Below are 19577 nucleotides of genomic sequence, written 5' to 3'. Positions count from 1 at the left end.
GTGCACCCTGAAACAAATCAACAACGCAAATATGCACAAATCTACATCCTGGATCCACATGACGCAAACTATCAATCAAAGTGCTGCATCGCAACAGGCACGGATTCAAAACGAAACACCTCCCGTCTCAGACATACGTTAACGGCAAGGAAGGCTACAACGGGCGTCTCACACAGCACAGGCAAATCGATTACAGCTCCAAAACAACACGTCCCAAATACTACACATGCAACAACGCGCCTCTCAAACGGCACAAGCAAAACATACACCGGGAAAATTCATTCCGATTAATGAATGTCATTTGCAATCATTGTCATTCAGTTCACTTCCCTGAAGAAACAACTGGCAATACAAGTAATACATTTAGACGTTGTTGTCAAAAGGGTCAAATTAGACTGCCTTCTTTACATTCATATACTGAATATCTACAGAAGATTCTAACTGACGATGTACCTGAAAGTGAAATCTTTATCAACTGCATTAGATCCTACAAATCGGTATCCACTATGAACATTAACGGTGGCACTGCACGTGACATCCGTCTTCAAAAAATGTTGTTTATTGATGAATGTACAATGGCATGAAGTCACTTACTCAACACCATTCATAAACTTCTACAAACGTTTATGAATAATAATATTCGATTTGGACGAAAGGTACTTTTATTAGGAGGAGATTTTAAACAGTGATTAGCTATTCTTCCAGATGCCATGCACTCAGCTATTGTTCAGTGCACCTTAAAATACGCAGACAATTGCCATTGCTTTCAAAAGATACAGTTAGTAAAAAAGATACGATGTCCAGAACCAGATCATAACAATTGCTTATTACAACTGAGAGATGGTACACTCACCAATACAGATGGACTTCAGCCACATATTATTACAATTCCTCAAGCCTTTATCTGCGACGACTTAGTTACAGAGAGATTTGGAACAGCAATCTCATTAGACCAAATGCCCCTTTTAACACAACGCACTATATTATGTCCAAAAAATATTAATGTGGAAAACATAAATACCCAAGTCATTCCATTACTTCCTGGAAAGACACAACTCTTTCTAAGCTCTGACAAAGTTGACTCTGATCACGATAATGACCATCTTCATTGACCTTACAAGTTCTGACCTGGAATTACCTTTTACACTTAAACGGCGTGTACAAAGAAATTTTCCAATAAACCTTTACACTGTGCCACACACTTTATTGTTTGCTTTCTATTTGCATCATCTACACCTTCACACTATTCTATATCTCATTCATACATCACGCTCTTTGTCATTCCCAACACCAGGGGTTGGCGAGCGAAGCGAGCAGGGGGCGGAGCCCCCTAGTTATAAATAAACGATACAGTACAATATTACTGAATATTCTGTATCCCCCTTAATCAATTTTAGGCCATTGAGGTGCAGTAGCCTATTCTGGCTACAGTAAGCTTAAGGTGGGAAATAGCCCTTGAGAGGGTGCCAGCCTATCTTAGGACTCATTTCCTTTGCCCTCAGGCAGTTTGGCATCAGCAGTGAATCTTGGCATGTTTTCAGAGATGTGGGAGCAGAAAGGGCGTTCCCAGAAATAAAACCCACAAGGTCAAATGGATAACATGCAACCTCCACCAGGATAATGACCAGATGTGCAATTCCAACCCATGACACTGGACCTGCTGAGCCTGCAGCACCACTCTGCAACTGCAACTGGAATTAAATTATCTTATGTTCCAAAGCCTTTGTGCTTTCCCCATTAATGATAAGCCTGCCGTACTTCACTTGGCATTGTCTGAAAGTACTTTAATGCCATGGTGCCCAAGTCTGGAGGCACTCATTTCAGATTTATAATATTGACTTTTTATGTTAGCCCTGCTTCTTGCGGTCTCCAGATTCAAACACTAATGCACCATCAAATCTCCTCATCCTTAAAGTGACATTATTGCATTCTGCTTTGGAGTGCTAATGTTCTGCATTCGTTTTGCTTATTGACTTTTATTGTCAGTAAAGCTTCTGATTTACCGTACATCAGAAGTATCGTTTGATGCATCCTGAAATACTTTTGTTTTGTGAAGGTCTAGAGCAGGGGTCTCCAACCTTTTTTCCCCCCTAAGAACTACATTTACAAATTGAAAATGGCCGAGAGCTACTCATGTTTTCTAACGTTTCTTCTCATAGCTTATTTCAACCCAAACAAACTGAATAAGCTTGTTTTGCCTGAACATTTACAAAATGTCGGTGTCCACAACTCACATTTTGCATTAAAACATTACAAAAAAATATTTAGCTCACCTGCAAGTGCATTTTGTATGTCTTTATGCATTTTCTAGTTTATCTCACAGTATTCAATTAAAACATGAATGCTGTCAAAACAAATCAGTACAATTCTAAATCCACAGATATGACTTCTTCATTTGTCATTTTGTTCCATGTCACTGTGTCACTTTATTCACAGGTCCAGTTGCATGTGTGATGTGTTTTTAAGTTAGTCAGATGACTGGCACTGCATGGAGTCAACAAGAGAGGCAAGTGTCTGGTGGAGTGGAGCCACTTAGGTTCACCCTTATGGAGTCATTTCAATGTTCGTCTGTCAGTCTTGTTCTGAACTTTGAGTTCGTGACATTCACGTCAGAAAAGGCAGAGGTATAGAGATGCAAACAAAGCAGACATTTTCAGAGCTGCTTGATGAAGATTCTTAAAGTTACCTGGCTCTACTAAGCTTCAGAAATACTGAGAATGCTGTTGAGACTTTAACTGCACATTATTTTGAAGGTTTACTAATATATATTACAGTCGATCCTTGATATACGACCGGCCTGACATGCGAACAACTTGATTTACGACCAAAGTTTTTATTTTGATTTACGACCAACATCTTGCGTTACGACCTGAATGCGGTCACGTGTATCCGCTTGCGCAAACAGCCGAGAGCGTTAGTAAGTGTCAGTCGGAGCCCAGATACATGTGTTTGTGGACGTAATTTCGGTCAGTGCAGTGATTTATCTATATATATAATTCACTAAGACCATGGCAAGCAAGACACATAATTGCTAAGGAAGGAAGTGAAGGTAACGAAGGTAAAGAAAGCGATCACAATCGAAACGAAGAAGGAAATTGTGTGGAAATATGAGAGTGCTGTTCGTGTGACCGATGTCGCTAATATGTATAGCATGTCGAAATCCACCATCTCGACAATTTTAGAAAGAAAAGATTTGCATAAGAAGGCTCCTTCTAAACTAGATCCACCTTCTGTTTCATTCTCCTCCTCCTCCCTTCCTGCAGCCCAAAGATGTCAAATTAAATAGTAAGTACAGTATGAAATTGTTGTTTCTGGTAGGCTAGGCACTTTTTATAACTTTATGGTTAGTACATTAGAAAAATTATTGGTGTTTTGGTAAATTACACACATTATAGAACCCTTTTTTATTATGAAAAGGTTAAGTAAGTGTTGCAGTGGGAGGTTCGGAACGCATTATGGGTATTTCCATTATTTCTTATGGGAAAAATAGTCTTGACTTACAACCAACTTGAGTTACAATCAACCCTCGCGAACGAATTAATTTCGTAAGTCAAGGGTCCACTGTATATAAAATCCAACGTCTGTCTGTCTGTCCGCTTTTCACAAGAGAACTACTTAACGGATTTTGATCAGATTTTTTTTGTAGAATTTGCTTGAACATTCCGGTAGACTTTGCAACTTCTCTCATTTCACTATGTATCAGAGTTCACTTGTGGTACCAATTTATTTGCACGAATCTGACAAAACACGCAGCGGGCCAAGGGGAGAGGCCTTCCTCAGCTTCGGGGCCGTGTTCCTTAACTCCGCTCAACTAGCGAACGAAAGAACAACTGAATTCAACTTTGTTTGATATTTAAAATAAAGTATTACTTTGGTCTTGAAAAGTTTGAGTCCGGATATTCCCTTAAGTGTATGCCACATAGAAAAAATAGATTGCAATTCAGATTGTGGATTGTGATATGATTTTTTTGGAAAGATCGCCCACCCCTAATTTGACTTGATCAAGTTTTCAAATTTATGTAGGATTCATTAACCCTTTGGCGTGCTACTTGGAAAAGGGTTGCGAGCTACCAGTAGCTTGCGAGCGATGTGTTGGAGACCCCTGGTCTAGATCAATCTTTATTTTATATAGCACACATCTCAGAACACAACTTGCTTTAAAATTGAACCAACCCACACATCCACCTTATTAAAAGTCTGGTTGCTATGTCATTCCAACAAAAGGCGCATACAAACATTTGTACTAATAGAATGAATTGCAGTTGCCATTCCAACAGATGGCATGTCACAAACATTTGTAATTTCATTACTAGAAATGTTTGTGATGCGCCAGCCATCTGTTGAAATGTCAAATGCAATGCATTATATTACTTCATGCATCACAAAAATACTGTAACAACAGAGGAGTGTGAGAAATGGAGGAAAGGAATTTTACAGCGTTCCATTTATGTAAGAAGATGTTGAAGCTGGGAATGACGTCACACCCTTATTGACCGCATTCCAGTTAAACATTTGGAAAAACAATACAGACGCCTCCAGGAAAACTTTTGTTGTGTTTGCTGTTTCAGAATGCAGACAGCTACTGAGCAATAAGCATTTTTTTTGTTCAAACACCATCGCAACATGTCCACAGGTAGAGGTTAGAGGGTACTGTGTGAACGATTGAATTAATGAGACACAAACAGAAGTGCTAATAAAGAGTATAATGCTACAGCTTTCACTGAAGTTCACGGTGTATGTTGCCATTTTGTATTGATGTCCTAATCTGAAGTCTGACAAACTTGGACTTGACCGACCAGCCCTGAGTTTCCAAGTAGGAAATCCTACTTGTGGGGTTGGGGGGGGGGGCATTCCAGTTGAAAATTCTAACTAGAAGACTCATAAAGTCTGACTTCCCAGTTCAAATGGAACACGGTATTAGCCTCTTAATGCAGATTGCTGGTGAGTGGACCTAAAAAAGGACTTTTGGCATCTTCAGTGCTGTTTCTTCCCATTGCTCAGGTCTTCAGCGACACCACATGCGCCCAGCTGCTTGTCCCTTTGTCCCTTCACAAATGGCACCCAGCTTTACCTGACCTGGGGTAAGAGGCAATCCATATGCCACTCAATAATAATAATAATAATTCTTTGCATTTATATAGCACTTTTCTCACTACTGAAAGTGCTTAGCAATTGCAGGTTAAGGGCATTGCTCAAGGGCACAACAGAGCAGAGTCCCTATTTGCATTTACGGGATTTGAACTGGCGACCTTCCGATTGCCAGTGCAGATCCCTAGCCTCCGAGCCACCACTACACCTGCTGCTCTGCGAGCTGACCCAAGTCTAGGCAGCATGGTGGCTCTGAAACTAAGGACCTGTGCCTGTATGTGGATGTTTGCTGGTTCGAGTCCCTGTTTCTGCCAAAAGAGAGCCTACTCTGTTGGGCTCTTGAGCAATGTCATTAACCTGCAGTTGCTCCAGGGGCGCTCTGACCCCAAGGGGTATGTGAAAACTGAACAAATTCCTAATACAAGAAATTGTATAAGACAAAATAAAGAACAACAAAAAAAAAAAAAGTCCAAGGTCCAATCCGAGACTTGCTGGCGGTGACTCACCTGAGCTGATGAACTTCAGCGGCCGGGAGACTCTTCCAGTCAAAGTGGTATTCCAGTCTGCTGCCTCCCTGAGGAGCATGTCCTCCTTTGAGGTTCGAACCCAGAACTCATTAGGATGCATTCCAATAGGTGGTGCACAGCAAACATTAACACTGAGGTCTACTTTGATTACTTAGATTTCAACTCATCCTAGACGAGTGTCACAGCTGGTAAAAGGTATGCTTACAATGGCATGTTTTACACTGACTTGCATTAAAAACATTCAGTCTGTTAAAGACCCTGCTTGTATGGAGTGATCTACTTTAAATCTAAAATTTACAAGGTAACAAGAAATATCATCTTCTTCCCTTTTCCATGCCTGACAATTTTTGAGAAGGAGAAGCGTACAATGACTTTTAGATTAAACACTTTTGATTTTAGAAAGTAGTTTGGAAGACTAACCGCTTCAATCCAAAAGCTTGCATTTTTTGTCCTCTTTATATTATGTAAACTTATTTCCACCACTTACTTTATATTTATTTATTTAGGGAATATTTTACTTGTTTACTACTGATAGCGTTGTCCGTGTGCGTGCTTTTTCTCTTCCAAGGGACAAGCACAAAGAGAGGATGTTGTGACCAGTACAGAAACAGAAATCAATATTTAAATAATTTTTTTTTGGTAATATTTTGATGCAAGGAAGGATTTCAGTTCCAGTTTGGTCACTATGTGGTTTTTTTTTTATTATTATTTGTGTGGGTCGCTTCCACATACTTTGCTCATGGCAGCTGCCTAGAGACATACTGGCACAATTTCCAGGTTTGACTGCCCAGTGGGATTTCTACACTCAGAACATTGATAATTCCAAAAATAAATTACACGTTTTAATAAATTCATAACATGTTTGCAAAAATATGTTTAAGTAATATAGGCATTAATTATGAACCAAACAGTCTGCACATGAATCTGCTGCATGTATAATGAGAATCCATCTATCTTGCATACCTGCTTTGTCTAATTCAGGAATGAGCCTCCCTACAGATGTAATGAGAAAATCAGAGCCCCATATAATATGCAGAAAGTCAGAGAGACTCTGCTTTTATAGGGGCTGTGTAATTTTTTTTTGTAACCTTATGAATAATGTATATATATTTTACATTATTAGATAATGCTTATCAAAATGTAATGCTACTTAATTTTGTTTCCATGGGAAGCAATTTTTGTACCCTTTTATGTTTGGTTTTTAAGGTTGGTATGAGGGCTTACTTAAGACCGCACCATATCTCTGAGTGCAATAACATTTTGTAGTGAAACCGAAGAAAACATAATAATATTCTGGTGCAGGTAATGTTCCTTTGGTTAAGTTCATATAATTTAAATGTAGATTTGTTAAGAAAAGTGAAGTAAATGCAGAATTCAAAAATGTTCTTGCTTACACTTTTGCTTAAGGAATGTGTTTTTATTCTAATTTATCCTTTTTGCAATGTCTAGGTACACAAAACTTGGATATGCTGGAAATACTGAACCACAGTTCATTGTTCCATCATGTGAGTACTTTCAAGAAAATTTTCCATTTGCCATGTTGGCAGATTATTGTTTTTTTTAGCAAGAAGTGAATGTTAAATAGGTCAAAACTAGAAATATAATTTGTGTGTTTCTGTTTAGAGTAATCGAACAAAAATGCTTAATTTGAAGCATTGAGCTCTTATGTAAATTTATTTTATATAACCAGTTTTAAATGCCCACATGATATCTTACTGTGCTGTATCTGTAAACTCCCCACAGGTAGGACCTGGTATGCGAACCCTTGTCTCCTTATTGTGTGGCAGCAGCACTACAACTCCACCACCGAGCCACCCGAGCTTTACTTGTGTTTTAAGTATGCATTGCTATGTGAAAACATTTTTAACTTTTAATGTATATGAGGCATTGGCAGAAGAATCATTTCTATTCATTTGCAGACTTGAATTTGATATTGCAACTTTGCTATAATTATAGAACCTTAGAGACGAGAAATCTAAAATAAATAAAACCATACTGTGGATCAGAAGTCCTGTTTTAAGGCAGAACTCTAAACCATGTTTGTTAGGTTGCATTTTAAAGATTTAAGGAAAAAAAAAAAGAAATATCTTTATAAACTCGTAAAGGGACTTGCACATTTTTTGATTTGGTTCTATAATTATAGTAAAGTTACAATATTAAATTAAAATCTCCAAATGAATAGAATTAATTCTTCTGCCATGCCCCATATAGGGTTTGTTTCTGCCTGGCGCCCTATGCTGGGATAGGCTCTATCACCACCAAGACCCTAGTCTGGATTAATCAGGTTTGAAAATGACATAACACGATAATATATTTAATAATAAAAGTTCAAAATGCTTTCATATAGCAGTATATGATTAAAACATAAATAAAGTTCAGATGCTCTGGTGGCGGAGTGGTAATGCTGCTGCCACACAGTAAGGAGACCGACCAGGGTTCACGTCCCAGGTCCCCTCCCTGTTTGGAGTTTGTTCTCCCCATGTCTGTATGGGTTTCCTCTGGGTTGTCCAGTTCCATTCTTGTTAGATGAATTGGCGATGCTGTATTGGCCCGTGTGTGTGTGTGTGTGTGTGGACAGCCACCTTCTCCAGGGTTTGTTTATGCCACGTGCCCTTATGCTGTGAGAGGCTCCATCACCCCCACAACCCTGGTGTGGATTAATCGGGTTTGAAGATGACATGACATGATAAATAAAACTCAGTGGGAGTATAATGTTGCTATGCTAAAAAAGAATCTTTTAATTAAGGCAGGAAAATGAATTCCCTATTTAGTTTTTTGAGGCATACAAAATCATTTGGTCCTAAATCAAAATGTGTGTTTTAGACTTAAAATATCAACTGCAATTTATGATGAAAGGGTCTTTGATAGTATATGTCAGAGTAAGATTCCTTTACAGCTGTGTGTTCCTTACTTGTAATTCCAAAACAGAGGGAAAGGGAACAGTACTTCAGTCTGTCTGGAATACAAAAAGCTCTTTCATGCTTTCTTCTGAAAACAGAATGCGTCATACATATGCATACTGTGCTACTGAATTTTGCCGCTTCTTCATTCAAAGAGGTTTTTTGAATAAATATTTTTTTGGTAGTTTGCTTATGTGACGGCTAATTAGTTGAAAGCATATTTTGAAGTTGTCGGCTTTATGTGTCCTGTAATAAAATTAGTACAATTGGTATGTGCTGTAAATTGAATGGTAAACAACATACTCAGAATTGGTATTTTTTTGACTGGGTAAGTGATTAAGTGACAGAAAGAAAAAATATTTGGTTGTTTTCAAAAGAGATATTCAAAATACAGTGGATAATTCAGCAAGTATAAAAACAAGGACAGAAACGAACAGATAAATTAATCTTTTTTTCTCCTTCCTGACAAGGGTAAGAGAGCCTATCCAGGCACCAGAAGATAACTAGCTATGACAGTCAGTCTACTACACTAGAAGCACTAGAGGCATTGATATCAAAAACTGGCTCCTTACATTGAGGTTTTAAAGAAAGCACTGAACGTTTGTGTAAACCTGTTTTCAACTTCTGCTTTTTGGAGTCAGTTGTGCATGTACTGAGAACAATATCGTTTTCTGGAATTTTAAGTACACTCAGGAAAAAGGGCTACACTATGTATTGTAGTTAGCCATCTGCTTGAAGATCTGATAAACCTAGGCTTTATATTGGAACCCACTTTTTACTTAAAGTTTATTTTGTTTAGCTAATGTTAACTACCGGCCAAAAATTGTAGAACACCCCGATTGTTTTTTTTTTTTTTTTTTTTAAACTCTGGCTGTTCCTCTCTTTCTCATGGGTGGGGGTTGATTTGAATTTAGTTTTTGTTAAGTTTGACTTGATAATATGGAATGTTATATCCTTTTAATAAATTCAATAAAAAATCAAAAAAACATGACAGTTTTTTCCAGTTTTGTTTTATAAATTTAAGCAATTCAGATGTAGTGAATAACCTCATATGGTACAAAGATAAGTGGTAAACTGACAGGTTAAAAAAAAAAATAAGGCTAAGGTTACCAATAACTGAAAAAGACAGTAATGCAATTTTCTAAGTTATACAGAAAGACCATTTTTTAGGAAACAAGTGATGGGTCAACAACTTACAGCTTTTCTGCAGCAATAGAAGTTAAGAAACTTTGAAAGTTGATGAAGACAATTCCTACCAGTGTTCTAACTTTGTTGATTACTTACAAATGCCATGTCTGAATAAAAGCCTGAATAATGCAACCTTAACCTTTTGATGACTCCAGACCCCCAGTGGATTGTCCAATATGGTCCCATACCTCCTTTACTTGACTGTCGAAATAATCATCATCATTCCTTATATTAGTTGCTAGAATGAATGGCGGCACGCAGTTGCCACCTTTATATACAATGCAAAACGCACTTCTAGAGTCTTTGAAATACGTACATTGCCAATAAACGAGTAAATACACGCTTATTCAGTAAATATGCATTTATTAAATTAAAATATTAAAATTAAAACATTAAATTCAAATTTAAAATTAAAGTTGTAGTAAATACGTGTAAAATTAAACACAATCATTTGCAGGAAATGTTGAATGTTCTCGAAGATTCTATCGCATTCAATTCACGTACTACCCAAGTATAAATTAATACATTAAATAAAATAAATACCAGTACCCAGAGATCAAGTCCCATACCCCCAGCATTTGGTTCCCATACCGATACCCCCGGTTAAGAACCCCTGTTCTAAAGCATTATTCTGAAAATATTGCACTGTAAATTGTCACTTTCTCACCATTACGATAGCAATTTACAAAGGAAGACAAACAAGACTATATTACAACCATTAAATGTGCAGAAATTGCAAAGAAAGCCAAGGTGTATGTGAGTACAGCCCACACTAGACATGACCTGCTTAAATTTCAATAAAAATGGAAACATGGGAATGTTCTAAAACTTTTGACTGGTAAAATTATGTGACTGAAAGTGTAATTATATTTAATTTGTGACCACAAGGGGGCATTACTGAGACAGAAACCGCAGATACAGTAATGCCCATCACAATTCCAGGTTCAATTAAAAGGTTTTTACTTCCTTATACAAACACCAGCCTTAATGAATAATTATAAATTCTCTTCTTCCACCTCCCGTAGCTTGTTGCCTGCTGCTTCCCGACAATGACTCAGTCAAGTGAGGCTGCGAACATCCTTTTGACTTCGACCTGGGAACTGCTTCCAGTGTCACGCCGTGGTCGTTCGGAGCAATTCCAGGTCGTGTGGAAACCAGGGCAGTCCTTCATCAGCACTGCCCTCTGGCAGTACTCAAAGACCCTAAGAAGGATGTGTTTCTGGACTCCATCTTCCATGTCACCCTGCGGGCGTCCTAATCGGGTTCAGCCCTGAGGAACATTGCCACCTGTTGTGTGGGGGTAATGAACTGCTCCTGGTATACCCAGGCTGTCCCATTATGGTCTCCTGTCTAGGCGAGAATCCATCCTTTACTCCGGCTAGGATGCCTGTCCTTCCTCCTTAGCACCTACAATTGATAATGACAAATTCAGAGTTTATAAAGCTATTAGATTAGTTATAATTAGTAATCAGCACATAAAAATGGACGTACAAGTGACATACACAATTTTTGTGTAAATGAATGGTTTAATTGTAAACTATTGTGCTTAGTGCTGCTTTTAAATTTATACAGCCAAATAACTGTATGCAGTTCATAAAGTGTGATGGAGGGGAATTAGCTATAAAAAAAACAACAAATAGATAATGCTGAAGATGATTTAAAAATATAGACTAATACATTTTAGTACTTAAAAACAGGTTTATTCCATTTCGTGATTCCATCTTGTGATTATTCACTGCCACTTTTTTTATATTCAACCTACAAGTTATTCTTTTATTTTAGCAAATAAGAAATTATCTAGCACTGACAGCCGCTAAATGTGTTTTTATGTCTATGATCTTGAAAATTCTTAAGTCACATTCAGCGCTGTGTACCATTTCTGATTCGTCATGTCTGTCTTTTTTGTATCAGGTATTGCAATCAAAGAGTCCGCCAAGGTTGGGGATCAAGCGCAGAGGAGAGTCATGAAGGGAGTTGATGATTTAGACTTTTATATTGGGGATGAGGCAATCGACAAACCAACATATGCAACAAAGGTGAGTGATTTTAAAATGAAAGTTTTTTTCTGATCATAAAAGATTCAGAAGTGTTTGCACAATGGTAGAATTACAGTATGTTATTAATTAGCTGGGAAAAATGATTTTTTTGCTTTGTGCCCTCCCGCACCATAGCCTGTTGTCTATGGGAGAGGAAGGAAAGCTTTAGATTCGTCACAAATTTCGATCTCTGGGTTTCGATGGATCTCAACGTTTTAGGGTCCCCGATATCGAAAACATCAATATTTTGATGATTGGTGTGCGTCTCTCTGTGTGTGTCTGTGTGTCACAGTTTCTTGAGGATGGTCTAAAGCTAAAACAGCTGGACAGAATAAACTCCAAACTAGAAACATCTCATTATGAGATGCTGATGTGCTTGATTATTATTTGAGCCAGATCATGCAAGAGAATGAAGCACTCTATAGGGACCCTCAAAATAACATAATTCTGCAATTAGTTATAAATTCTTCTTGTTACTTGCTATAGAAATGACCTATTTTATGATCAGAATGATCAGCATTAGAGCAGTAAATAATTACAGAAATGTTATAAAGGGTGGCACACGAAAAACCGAACCATCTCCAATGTCGACGTTAGTTTTCTTAGCCCGTACACGAAACGAAAGATATGCAATACAAAAATCTGTACTTACTGGTAAGAGGAGGTGCTGGAAATGATTTCCTTGTGCGTCAATACACTTTTCTGCACGCCACACCATATTGTCATAGACGCGACACAGCTCAGCCGCTTCAATTTTTCCAATTTCATTCCGAATATTGTCCTTCAGTTTCTCTGATGTCTTTGGATTATTATCGCTCCATCCTGTTGAAAGACGGCGTACTCGCATTCTTCGGGGGTCAATTCTGTGCAAAATTCCTCGAAGATTCCCATATACACGGCAGTGTTGACTGTTGTCTCAAAAAATATGGAACCCACGATCCATGTAGCAGATACCGCACACCAGACACCAATTTTTTTTCATCGTGAAGGGGCTTTTCATGAATTCCATGGGGATTGTCTACTGACCAATATGTAGTGTTCTGCAAATTTACATGTCCTGACAGATGGAACCACACTTTGTCAATCATGAAATAAACCACTGGCTCACAGTTTCCTTACTAATGCACAGTTGGGGCTGCTGACCCCATCGCGACAGCGAGGCTCCATGATCGTGATGGCACCCGCCTGTATAATAGCTTGAGCCGGCCGGTCGGAGACGGTTCAGTTTTTCGTGTGCCACCCTATAGAATAGTTTGGGTAACTTGGTTCCTAGGGTGCAAAGCCTATGAACGCTCACGTCCAAATTTTTTTTTTTGTATTATGTAGCATCTTTCACCAATGAGTATCTTCGTAAAGAGGTTTACAAAGCAGGAATATAATAAAAAGCATTTCTTTTGAATTCTTTAATGAATTCCCTTCGGTGTCTCTGTCGGTTTGTGTGTAATATAGTGCCTTTTCTCTTCATTTTTTCCCTATGCACTAGTCTAGAAAGCACCCTTTATTATAGCAGTTTTCTGAGAATTGATTTCAGCACTGAATGTACTAATGAAGTTGTCAAACTTTTTACACACCAAGTCAGTTAACCTAACATACATGTCTTTGAAACGTATGATGAAACCAGAGTACCAGAAGAAAGCCTTTGTGCACATAAGAAGAACATACAGAGTTCACACAGAGAGAGTGACCTTGCGACTAGGTTTGTGGGGCTGTGAGGCAGAAGAACTCCTCTCTACATGCAAAGAGTTTGTAACAGATGTATGAATGTTTTTATGATTTTGCCAAACTTTGTTTCTTTTAGTGGCCTATTCGTCATGGCATTGTTGAAGACTGGGACTTGATGGAACGCTTCATGGAGCAGGTTATCTTCAAGTACCTAAGGGCAGAGCCAGAAGATCATTACTTTCTTTTGGTAAGACAGTACTATGCTTCCAACAGAACGCCTGCAAATTAAATTGTGAATATTGCCACAGATACTCTCATGAAGGTATAACATTTAGCATATTGTATCCCCTCCCAAACCACTAAAAAGCTAACCCATAGTGAATGAAAAGCTGTACGATGAGAAACGTCACTTGGAAAGCAGTAGGGTTTTTTTTTATGCCAGACTAGAAGGCTCCGCCCCCTGCTCGCTTTGCTTGCCCACCCCCGGGTTTGGTTTACCGAATATACAATTTAAAGAGATTGTTAGTTTCATGGGAATTGTTACATATGCATTATTTTCACTTTTATTTTAAAACTTTTGTAAAAACAATACTTTATTTCCGGCCCGGGGCGTGGTTACCTCTCTTTCTCGCAGGACGTATAACGCTGCTCGCGTTGTGAAGGGGTTGCGGCTGAACGCACGCTAAGGAGATTCCGTCGTATAATCTGCTGTCTTTCTGCTGCAGGCGAGCTGCCTGTTCTGCTTGTCTCGCTGCCCGATCATTTCAAAGCCTGTACAGCAGCTGTCCTTTTGCCACTTCGCATCTCTGTCGCTGTCGTTGTGAAGGGGATGGGGCGAGGGTTAGTTTGGCTGAACGCACACTAAGGAGAAGCATTCTGATCATCTGCAGGCTTTTTGCTGCTGGCGAGCTGCGTGTTTTGCTTGTCTCTTGTTGTTTTAAGGGCTGGAGCCCATGAAGCGTATCTGCCAACAGCAATCCAACAACTGCTAGGTTTAGATGTCTGTGGACTTGTTTTAAATGATGTCTCACTGCCTTGTCTCACGTGACGTTGTAAAAACAATACTTGTCCTTTATTTCCGGCCCAGGGCATGGTTAAATCTCTTTCTCAGGCTGTATAATACTACTCGTGTTGTTGGGGGGGTGTGGGGTTATGAACGCATGCTAAGGAGGTGCCGTTGCTGCCTTTCTGCTACTGTCATGCTGCTATCAGTCTTCCGTGCTGTAGTCTGCCCTCCCTCAATCGGACCTAACAGTCACTTAAGCCAAAAAAGGCTTCAACCTGGCTGGGACGCTACAATACTTTCGAACTTTACTGCTTTCATATTCTTTACCTTTCTCTGCATGTGTATCGCGCCATCGTTTGTTTGAGCCTTTCGAATTCCACTGCTTTCATAATCTCTTATCTGCCTTTTTTTTCTCTCCAACGCTTTTAGGTCGCTTTTCTCCGCGTTGCTCTTTCTTCTTTGCTTATTCGTTGACGTTTCATCTAGAACGCATTGTCCTTATATGCTTTATACGTGCTGAGAGCACAGGATCTGTGTATGCTACGTGCCTTTACACGACTGAGTGTTATTTGATATTGTTTGCGTCTCGCGGGTCTTTTAAGTGTCTTCCAAGAACTTCCGAGAAGATCACGTATCGTCTCCCTGCTTTTCCTTTCCAGGATTTTTTTTATAATAGGGAGATATGTAAATGTGAAATTATGCTTTGTAATGCTAAGATTACTTCTGTTGTCTGCTATACCTATTTTATTACTATATTTAATGTCACATGACTTCTGTATAGATTAAAACAGTGAAGTCACTTTAACAGATACAACAGATTTATTTTCTTTTGGGCAAAATAACATTGAGCAGTATGTGTATCATGTTAAGTTTACATTATTATTACAGTTTAAACATTTTGTCACTTATTATTCTCTCTAGAAGCTGCAGAAAATTTGTTTTTTTCTGTATGCTGTCCAAGCTACTCTATAAAACTACACAACTTCCCTGCAACCACTCATTCACATTTATAGAGCACATGCTTTGGCTTACTATTGGATTGTTTAATAAAGGATGGATTCAAATAAATGGTTTAGGTTTTCACCGCTACACCACCATTCCTTTTTGATACTTGGGCAAATCTGAGGCTTTTGAAATGATTTTAAATATGCAGACCTGTTTTAGAAAAAGAGAACTTTCATAAGAAGTGTGATTTGTTTTAGTCAATATATTGAACTCGAACTTTCCACAGTTGCTGAAACACAAAAACAACAGACTGTTAAGTCTGATGCAGCGATCCTCCATTTTCATTAACAGTCTAACGCCAGGGACGTATTTTGCGTTTTCATTAACTATGTGGGAGATATATTTTACATTTTACTGGTAGGTTAGTACACTTGAATGCACGATCACACGATAATAAGACGTTTTCTGATCAGAAGCATTAAGCTAAATATGTTGTCATCTGTCCAAGCAGTTTGTAAAATAAGTGGCTCAACAGTTGCACTGTATTCTGTCCATCTGACATCTGAATAAAAGATTTCACAGTTTTGAAGCAAGAATGCTTTGAACTGGGAATACACTTTTGTTAAAATATGTATCTTTAACAGATTTTTCTTTGTATTAGTGAAGACTAATTGATATAAGTTATATCACAGATATTGTCCTCTGAGTTTGTCAGTGATAAGTGAGTTATATGAAAAGAAAGCTATATGCCAGATAAGCAGCTTTTGTCTGCCGGCTGATTCATGGAAGTCATTTAGAAATGTTAGCATTAGTGGTGCAGTGGTGGTAAATGGAGTGATTTTTTTGTGGTTTCCGCTCGAATGAATAGGGTGCTTTGTGCAGAGGTTCTCAGACTGTATTCCCACAGTGGAAGTTGAAAAGCTCTTATACACACAGTCTATTTTATTTTTCAATAGCAACTTTTTGTGATCATTTATAAGGAGATCTTTTCACAAACCTGGCCTTTATGCAAATGTTTGTATGTATTTTTTTCTTCTTTTTCTTAGGCACTTCAAGCACCATTAACATATCTAGCAAATTGTGAAACTGTACAAATCCTATTTCTTGCCTCTCCTGGATTTTAAATACATCACAACATACCTAAAAGAGCTGCTATTAAATAATTCTGCATTATTTCCAAAAATAACATTTAGATGTTCACAAATGTGTGTTTGGCTTCTTGAACTAAATGTACCATTAAAGGTGTTCAAAGCCACCTGCTTACTTGGCACTGTGTCCAATGTAATTTTAAAATGCTTTTATTTTTCCTATTGCATCATTCCCACCATAACCTGTTGTCTATGGGGGAGGAGCGAAAGCGTCAGATTCGTCAAAAATTTCGATGTCCAGTTTTCGATGGATCTTGATGTTTTAGGGTCCCATGATACTGAAAACATTGATATCTTGATGATGGGTTTGTGTCTGTCTGTGTGCCGCAGTTACTTGAGGACAGTCAAGAGCTCAAACAGCTGGATAGAAAAATACCAAACTCGGAACTTAAGCCTGTTATGATATGACGATCTGCTGATTAGTTTTTGAGCCAAATTGTGCAAGAGATAAAGGCACTCGAGAGGAACCCTCAAATACCGTAATTCTGCAATTAATTATGAATTCTTCTCGTCCAGTGCTATTGTAATGAACTATTATATGATCAGAAAGATGAGCATCAGAGCGGTAAACAATTACTGAAATGTTATAGAGTAGTTCGGGTAACTTGGTTCCTAGGGCGCAATGTCTACTGACGCTCCTGTCCGAATTTTTTTTTTTTTTTTTTAATTTTTAATGTGATCATTTGATATTTATAGGTTTATTTTGTCCAGTTTTCTTTTTTACATTTTTAAATACATTATATGATTTTTTTTTTCCTTCAGACTGAACCACCATTAAATACACCTGAGAATCGAGAATATACAGCAGAAATCATGTTTGAGTCCTTTAATGTTCCTGGTCTGTATATTGCTGTTCAGGTAATTAAGATCCTTCCTCATTTTATTTTCTTCTTGTGGTATTATGTTTAAAAAATTTTAAGAAATGCATTATAATGTGAATGCTTTGTTTAACATGTCTGTCTGTATTTTCTATATAATATTTTTCATGTATAGGTAAAATTGCGTTACAGCGAACTGCCAGGGACCTAAAAAATATTTCGTTGTAATGAAAATTTCGTTTTAATGAGATTCTGTATTTGTTGCTATAGTGCTTTCTTTAACTTGCGTCCAGGCGTTTGCAACCATTTCAATGGCTTCTTTTGCGTTAATTTTAATTTTCTCCTGTCTACAGGTTATGCTGACGAGAAGTTTTCTCAGCATTTCCTTGCGATAATACATTTTCAGGGTGCGAATGATGCCCAAATCCAATGGCTGAAGCACTGCTGTGCAATTGGTTGGGAGGAATTCACAGTGAACATTATCTAAATGTGGAAGCCTGTTGTGTGCAGCACAGTTATCAATCACTAACCGAATCATCCTTTTCTTCTTCTTCTTCATATTGTGAGGTTTCTGAACTCTTTTGGGATACCCCCCATTCCCCACCCAACGGGAACGTCACGCTGAAGTGTGTCCTGAAGCCGCACTTGTTTGTCCATTGCTGGGGCAGGGCAACAGCAGGCTCACAGCGGTGCAACAGAAATGAATCCTAAAAGATCGGGGTAGCACTATGTGTCTCCATCTTACACCCTAAAATACGAGGCTGAGTCTCAGTACTTTAGCAAAACCAGCTGTATTCAGCTTGAAACAGGAACAGCACGGTTATTTATTGTGGCGTGATCTGCCACTCTCCCATAAACAGACAACAGTCAGACAGGGTTGTGACCAAGTGACCAAGTAATACTGTTCCCTGCATTTGCAGTGTTCCTTGCATCACCCGTTGAGGTCTTTTCTGTTTGCTTCAGTGCCGAGCCGCATCAGAGCTGTGAGCCTGCTTGTCTTGCACAGATGCGGTGATCGCACTTCGGGACGCTCTTTGGCGTGTTGTCCAGTTAGGGGGAGGTCCCAAGAGAGTTTAGAAACCTCACATTTTCTCGAATGAGTGCCACATTAATAGGAATGTTTCATGAACGAGCATCGCTGAACCACATAAAAATGGCTTTTTCGATGTCTTCAAATGCAGAAGTTAGCATACATTTGCAACCCGAGATTTTTCTTCTCTTTTTGCTCAGTCCTTCAAGAAAGTTGACAGTGTCGATGGCAAAATTCCGAATTCATTGGCAACGTCTTTTTTCTTTTTGCCGCAATCGAGAGCTGCAAAAATGTAAAGTTTTTTTTTCTTTCTAATGTGAACTATCATTTTTTCGTGTCTGCCGTTTCTATAGGAGGGTGACAATGAGTTAAATTCCAATGGATGTTTTTCAAATATTGACGAGCAAAAGGTATTACTGAAAACCGCCGAAAACAAAAACAGCAAAAAAACGGTACGAGGAAAGTTCGAAGAAAAAGAAAAACGACAATGTTTCTGTTTGGGGGATCGTTGTGCACAACTTAGCTGCGACCACAGAACTAACTGCTCTGTGGCTGATTCATTCAAGCATTTCAAGGTCTTTTGGGCACTTCGTTGTAATGAAAGTATCTGCTGAATGTAATTCGTAGTAACGAGATTTCTACAGACTCGTGTCATATGGGGAAACTGTCGGGACCATAAAAATACTTTGTTGTAACGGAATTTTACCTGTATTTTGTTGCAAGTTATCTTCACCTAGTGAAAGTAGCTTGAAGATTAAGAATTTATTCTTAAACATTTTTTCAGAAAAAAGAAGCAGATACTCACCACCCTGGTCCCCAAACTTCTTGCCTTGCCATAGTGGTGAAATACAACAATGCATACAAAAAGTTCGGCAGGGAAAATTAATTTTAAAGGGCTTTATTCTAAATTCAAAAAGATATTAAAAATGCTTTCCTTGTTGTAATTGTATATTGTTTTCTGGAATTTTCTACATTATGTTCATATTCGCTTGCATGGCCCCGTAAATCAGTGCTGTACATTGTACAAATGCTCTGCATGTCTCTGTCTGTTTTTTTTTTTATGTATTTATTTATTTTATTATATTAGGCAGTCTTGGCCTTAGCTGCATCGTGGACATCAAGACAAGTTGGAGAGAGAACATTGACTGGAACAGTAATAGACAGTGGAGATGGTGTTACTCATGTCATCCCTGTTGTAAGTAGTTTAAGGTTTAAAAATATTAATAGTA

At 38.3% G+C, this 19577-nt stretch overlaps 1 protein-coding gene across 1 annotated transcript in view; it reads left to right on the top strand.

Annotated features, from left to right (window-relative positions):
- The window catches only part of LOC114656376 (actin-related protein 3-B), a 61863-nt gene that overhangs the window by 25021 nt on the left and 17265 nt on the right, over window positions 1–19577 (top strand). The window contains exons 2-6 of the mRNA XM_028807978.2: window positions 7065–7120; window positions 11615–11739; window positions 13538–13648; window positions 17263–17358; window positions 19436–19543. Of these exons, the coding sequence (XP_028663811.2) occupies window positions 7065–7120; window positions 11615–11739; window positions 13538–13648; window positions 17263–17358; window positions 19436–19543 (496 nt within the window). The remainder of the gene's footprint in view (window positions 1–7064; window positions 7121–11614; window positions 11740–13537; window positions 13649–17262; window positions 17359–19435; window positions 19544–19577) is intronic.

The sequence above is a fragment of the Erpetoichthys calabaricus genome, chromosome 8 (assembly GCF_900747795.2).
Source record: "Erpetoichthys calabaricus chromosome 8, fErpCal1.3, whole genome shotgun sequence".
Lineage (NCBI taxonomy): Eukaryota > Metazoa > Chordata > Cladistia > Polypteriformes > Polypteridae > Erpetoichthys > Erpetoichthys calabaricus.
This window is presented reverse-complemented; position numbering and strand designations above follow the sequence as displayed.